The sequence below is a fragment of the Sycon ciliatum genome, chromosome 12 (genome assembly GCF_964019385.1).
Source record: "Sycon ciliatum chromosome 12, ocSycCili1.1, whole genome shotgun sequence".
Classification (NCBI taxonomy): Eukaryota; Metazoa; Porifera; class Calcarea; order Leucosolenida; family Sycettidae; genus Sycon; species Sycon ciliatum.
This window is the reverse complement of record NC_088654.1, coordinates 11,396,296-11,403,131: the sequence shown is the minus strand read 5'-3', so window position 1 is coordinate 11,403,131 and position 6,836 is coordinate 11,396,296. Positions and strand designations below refer to the sequence as shown.

General features: G+C 48.8%; 1 protein-coding gene across 1 annotated transcript; it reads left to right on the top strand.

Annotated features, from left to right (window-relative positions):
- The first annotated feature begins 5,141 nt into the window (after positions 1–5,141).
- LOC135828502 (uncharacterized) lies at positions 5,142–6,619 on the top strand. The gene is made up of 2 exons (XM_065340948.1): positions 5,142–5,328; positions 5,750–6,619. The coding sequence occupies exons 1-2, from the start codon at positions 5,250–5,252 to the stop codon at positions 6,007–6,009; spliced, it is 339 nt and encodes a 112-aa protein (XP_065197020.1). The 5' UTR covers positions 5,142–5,249; the 3' UTR covers positions 6,010–6,619.
- The last annotated feature ends 217 nt before the right edge of the window (positions 6,620–6,836 follow it).

Genomic DNA, 6,836 nt, shown 5'->3' with positions numbered 1-6,836 from the left:
GTCGCCGGATTTATACAGAGGCACGACTGAAGCCTGTTTGAACGCTGAGGGCACTACACCAGTCCGGAGCGAAGCACAGAATAAAACGGCAAGGGAGTACGCCAGAACATCAGCACACTGAAGTTCCTTCAAAATGGATCCCGGAATTCCGTCACTGTCAGTTGCTTTCGCAGCATCAGCTCATCTCTCCCGTAGCTACACCTCTCCTTCCATCATGACCAAATATTACGTATACCTCTTCAGCGGCAAGTTTATTAAAATTATTAGAGCAATCATCCATAGCCTGCAGTGCACAGTCATGGCTGCTAAAAACCAGAGGTCATGACTTCGTAACTTGCATGCAAAATGTACATGTACGCGGAGTTTTGCAGACTACCCGTCACTATCTCGTCCTCCCCAGGATACCTGAAAAAGGCTGATTCACTCGCATCTTCTGCTACATGTACTGTAGCAACGTGGGAAAGAACTTTGAAGAAGACGAGTTCGAGCATACAATAATGTACATCTTGCCATGATTTCTACCCTGCTCTTCATTGAAAACACTATCTGCATGACCTCCGAACCCTTTACCATGCAGACCACTATCACTGATCAGGTGCATTGTACACAATTGTGTAGCCCACATACTAGAACGGTGGTACAGTCATGTAGTTATGCTCCTACCTCCGAAAGGATGCAAAATGATGCTCCAAATTTTCAACCGCCAAATTATGCCGGCATAACCCGCCGGTGCCTAGAACTTCTAAACAAAAGAACCATCGCAGAGTGATGGGATCGGATTCCATTGAGCTGCACTGTGGTACTGTACAAGGAGTCTAGACAAGGGATCAAGGTTCTTGATTTTCAGTGCAAGACCGTGCTACAGTAATTGGCAGTGGAGCCATCGAAAATTGAAGAAAATGAAGAAACAAAACAAGCCAACATTTCCGATGTTGAGCCAATAGTAATATGTGAAGTGAAAAGGACCTGTAATAATTTTAGTAAAGAAAAAGGACCAAGAAATTACAAGTAACGCTATAATGTCCACTAACACCACCAGTTACTAAACAATCAGCTCATGCGATTACATTGCACGACCCTGACCGACAGTACTGACGTTCTACAATTAACGACGATGTGCTAGAGCTGTTAGCCAGTTAGTTGTAGAACGTCAGTACCGTCGGTCAGTGTCGTGCAATGTTATCGCATGAGCTGATTGTTTAGTAGCTGGTGGTGTTAGTGGACATTGTAGCGTAACTTGTAGTTTCTTGGTCCTTTTTCTTTACTATAAATTTAACCTTGGCTCTCCATCCGAGTCCATTGTTGCACACCTGATGAGCCGTCCTTACCTATACCGCGAAACGATCGTCGTGTGAAACTGCTGCTTGTTACCGCTGCTTATTGTCCATCTAAATTGGCATAGTCGAAGTACAGTGCAGTTTTACGAAGGCATTCGGTTTTGCATGATTCTTATTCGCATAGCTTCCCCCTTTTATTGATCTTCGCATCTTTGAGCTACACAAGTTGTGTGGAATGTTGCTTTGCGTTCTTGAATCGTGGTTTGACCGTATTGTCCAATGGTCATGTCAGTATCGTCGTCGACCTACATGACCATCCGCCAACGTCCCTCACAGCTGAGACAGTTGGCTCGTGCTTGTCTTGGTTGCGCTCACCTTCCCCTCCTCATGTTATTTCTATAACTTAGAACCTTCCAAGTAGGAAGGCTGTTGGAGTGCGCATCCAAGATGTGCTAGAGCTGTTAGCCAGTTAGTTGCAGAACGTCAGTACCGTCGGTCAGTGTCGTGCAATGTTATCGCATGAGCTGATTGTTTAGTAACTGGTGGTGTTAGTGGACATTATAGCGTAACTTGTAGTTTATTGGTCCTTTTTCTTAACTATAATATATTTCATTTATCCTTGGCTCTCCATCCGAGTCCGGACCTATAATAGCTACTAGTCATGACTAACAGTCCACCAAGGTGACGAGATAATATTATACAGTCAAATGGCCTACTAAGCCAGGCAAACCGTAGCCGCCGCGGTCAGCGGAGATTTTCTGTTGCTGGTGCTCTGCTGTGGAACGCTCTCCCTGGTGAGGTCCGCACAATTACCCGGCTACCTGAGTTTAAGCATGCATGTGTACCATACGCCTGTAGGGAGTAGTTCGAGTTGCTGCTGATCGCTCTGCTCTCCCTCCCCGTGCAGTTTAGTAACCCGCACGTAGTATCACAGATACATCGTATTCTCTCCCCCCCCCCCCGTTTACCCGCAGTTATTAGTATCCTATTCTCTTACTATGTGCTTCCATAGGTTTTACTATGTTCTTCCATAGCCACTTCTAGGCTAAGCCTTCGCCGTCATTTTATTGGGTCCTCATCCCGTTTGAATGTGCGAAGTGAAATAAAAACCAACCAACCAAGATAGTGCGACAACGAGGCACACAACTGACAAGGATATTGAGTCATTCGACGACCTGACACCTACGTGCAGCTCCAACATATCTACGAAGCGCAAACCAACAACCTTTCAACTAATACTTGGAAGTAGGGAGTAGTACAATACCTACTAGTACTACTCCCTACTTGGAAGGCTCAGGTGCGGAAGGGTCCAAGGAGGGGAAGGGATGCGCCACGAAGATGTGCGCGAGCTATGTCCCTCGGCAACAAAGAATGTCGAACGACGAACGTTACGGGATGATGATGATGACGAGACTAGTAAGACCACTGTACTGGACAAAGCGGTCTAACTACAAGTCGAAAACGCAAGGCAACAGACCACCCAACTAATTTGGGAGGCTCAAAGGTACTGTATGTAAAACTACAGCCATAAAGGAGGGAAGCCAGGTCGTCGAATGTCTCAATATCCTTGTTTTTTGTTTTTTAATTTTTTAATACGAAACTCTACTATATTCCCGAATATGCGCGAGAAGTGGTGCATGGCGGGGCCAGGCTGCTCTGCCGACCTCAAAGGTCTCGGCGTCTACGCAGACAAAGCGCGCCATAATGCAGTAAAACCATGAGGAGGGGAGGAAGAGGGGAAATGAATAATAGTGAGAAACAAGGACAATGGGTAGATGGTCGTGAGAGAAGCAGAGTAAAAGATAACGTCACATTGTGGTAAGGGGGGGGGGGAGGATGCTAATGAGGCGCTGGTCTAAACCGTTTCATAGGGCGTCGGTGGCTGCTTGCCAGTTCAGGTGCAGCAGATACTTGTTGCATTTTTCCTTGAAGGATTGGAGCTGTCTGGGTTGCGGCCGTGCTGGTAGAATGGTCGCTTGTCAGTTTTGTGCCTCGTTGTCGCACTATCTGACTGTAAATTATCTCGTTACCTTGGTGGACTGTTAGTCATAACTAGTAACTTCAATTTAGATCCTTTTCTCTTTAAATTAAATTACAAACCAATCTTTGGTAAAAAATAATAAATAAGAAGAAGGATAACGTGTTACGAGTTATGACTAACTAGTTAACTGTGCACCAACGTAACCAGATCATGCCATCAGCGAGTGCAACAAAAATGGCACAAAACTGACACAGGAGTGCTGAGAAATTCAGCGACATCTACCTGTACATGTAGAGGTGTCCGGTCGCTGAATGTCGCAGTCCTCCTTTCAGTTTTGTGCCATTTTGTCGCACTCGCTGACGCATGATCTGGTTACGTTGGTGGACAGTTAGTCATAACTCGTAACATTTTGTCCTTCTCTTTTTTTTTACCACGATTAAATTGGCGCGACATCCGAGTTCAACTAAGCCAATCTTCCCATACATTTTACAGCGCGTGCAAGGACCTGTCATCCGCAGGTTTGTGTGTGCGATGTGGGCACACTGCACTGGCGCAGACTCTGACTCAGTCTGTAGTAGACGTCTGCGTTATCACTTTTTAGTCTTCGTATCATTTCTGGAGGTGTCTGTCGATCTGACGACTTCTGAGAACTGCCCGTCCACGTCGGGTCGCGAAAAGCGTGGAAGATCCGAAATGCATGGGCACAGCGTGCGGCCTATCAAGACTCGAGTCAAGACAGGCAAACGTCAACATGCCATACCTAAGTCCTTTCATGGAGATGCTAGTCGCTAGCACGCATCCACCGTGCATCCACCTACAGTACATAGTCATGTAGATTGTAGTGCACTCAGCTCAAGAGGTGGCGTTACCGACAACTGCTCGCCAACATATTGCCATACGCTGCTACTACTACTAGTAGTAGTACTGAGCACTGAGGTCTGCCGTTGCGAATATGCGCACACTGTCCACAAGGCCGTACTTACCCATCGTGTAGTTGTCAATCGAGAAGTACTTTTGTTCAGGCCTAACCCTAACCCTAAACCTAACCCTAACCCTTATCCTAACCCACTACACTGGGGCGGTGGTACTGTATCAGCGCGTGCGCGCGCGTGTGTGTATGTGTGTGTGTGTGTGTGTGTGTGTGTGTGTGTGTGTGTGTGTGTGTGTGTGTGTGTGTGTGTGTGTGTGTGTGTGTGTGTGTGTGTGTATGTGTGTCCGTCTCAGACTCTGTGATTTCGACTGAATACGCCAGCTGCATTTTAATTTGATGAAATTCAATGACCGGGTCGCTTGCGGGCCCTTCATGTTCAAGGGTTGCAGCTGCCACGGAGTCGAAATCATGGTGTTGCAACCACTGGATCATGTGGATGCAGCCATAGTCATGACTCGTGGACAGGTATCGTTGAAACGTCTCTAGCTAGACAAGCATACATGCCTGGATAAGCACTACACCAGTCTGAAGTAAAGCCAGTCCGTATAAATACGAGACGGTTCGTGCCAGAAAGAACCTGCCACACCGCGGTGTTACTGTTAGCGAATACTAGAATCTGATGGTCAGCTGAGCTGGTGTCAAACGCTACGTCATCTAGTCGCCACAGACTGCAACTCACACTACTGGCACTGCATGCTACAGCCTACACAGACTGTCAATGTCATCATGGTCATAGCATTCGGTTGCTAGCTAAGTACTAAAGTAGCTTACCACTGCCGTCTGTCGCTTCCCAGTCCCAGACAGGCCGTGTTGCCAGTCCGACCTAGCACTGTCTGTGCCTGCACATACATAGTCATACTCATAGGCCTTGCACGACCTCGGCCGCAGCTCCGAGGCCGCGTTCTGACCCAGCCAGCCGTCACTGTGCCAGTAGCACGCCTTGCCTGAGTCCTGGCCATCTTCTCACTTGTTTCGCTGCTGATTTTTAGTCAGTCTAGTGTTGTTTGCTCAATCGTCCTCTTTGTAGCTCTTCTCTCGCCGTTCACGAACAGCTTTCAACATGCCCATCGGTCAGGTCAACGCATCTCTCTCTTCCAACAAGTATGGCGATGGAGCCGTCGGCGTAACTCACGCAACGGGTACGTTCCAATGGCATGCACCCCGCTGTCTGCGGTCTTTGTGCTGTAATGTCTTTATGAGCTAGGTGCGAGTCGGGGAAAGGAGACGGCGTGCTGCTGGGGAGTGTGTGTTCACAGGCAGCTGTTTGATGAGAGTTTCTTGTACGCTTGCACAGATGCGCAGGCGATTTGTGGTTGGTCCGGGATAGTGCGTAGAGCGGTGGCTTTGTCCATGCTGCTGTGCGTATGTGGTGGCAGGCTGGATACGCCTACCAATTGCGGCCAGTTGTGGATCAGGTGTTGCCTTTCTTGTGGGACTGCTGCATGCGTTGTTTTTTCAACACTTGTCCGAGCTGATGGGGCGTTCTCTCTCGGGTCTCACTCACCCGTGTGCCTGATGTTGTGTGTGTTCTCTGTTCTCTGCCTTATTCTGTTTGTGCAGATACGTCCGGCAAGGCCAGCCAGAAGTCCTCGCTACAGTACGGCATGGGTGTAGGCGGAACGAGCAGCTACGGCGACGGAGCGGTCGGCATTGAGACGGCGAAGGCCGTGCCCAAGGCCAGCGACAAGGAGAAGATGCAGTACGGCATGGGAGTGGGCGGCACGAGCGGTGTCGGAGCCGATGCCATGCACATCAAGGCTGCCGTCGACGCACCGAAGCCCAAGGCTGAGGGCCTCGGTCAGGTCGACAAGAAGATGTAGACGATGCGCGCATGCGCATCACGACGAATGACGACGACGTGCTGACACGACAACGACGACTCGGACAGTTGTACAGATCTCTCCCTTTTTCTCTCTCTCTCTCTCGTCTCATGCCCGACACAACATCACCGACCAGGGTGACTGGCCGGTGCGGCTTCATCACTGCTCTTCTCCGATTCTACCTCTCTCTCCCGGTTCGTATCATTATGTTCCGATCTGCTCATTCTCTCTGAGTTCTTCGGGGTAATTTTATGAGTCATCAGCGTGGTGCTTCTTTCTAGGAACGCCCTCTGTCATTGGCATGCAGTTAGCTCTCTTGCACGCTGTGGATAGAGCTGTCCTTGTGGCGTAGATCACTGGCTGTCTGCAGAGCTCTCCGTTCCCTTCTTTCTTTGCCCCCTAGGCCTAGGCCCAAACAACTCAACCACGAACTCCTTCATTCATTGCTCTGTCACTGTGTTTTATTATTATAGGCGATGTTGCTGTTCGCTCTATTCGCTGTATTTCTTCAACGACCCTCTAAATATGTTTGATTCCTGTTCCGAAGCGAGCTAACTAACTCCCTGGATGCTGCTACAGACGTGATATACAACAGGCTTTATAGTTTGAACGTGTCAGACCCGCTGCGATGTGTGTTTGCGCTGTGGACCATGGAATTAGTGGCTGATAGTGATATGGCACAGCAGCTAGCATGTTGGCACCGACCGTGCAACAGCTGTTCCTGCCTGAGCGGTCTGTTCCGCCGGAGCATAATATTAAATTTTGTCCATGCATGGCCAGTGCAGGAAAAGTCACTTCGCGCAGAGGCTGTGTCCATGTATGCGTAT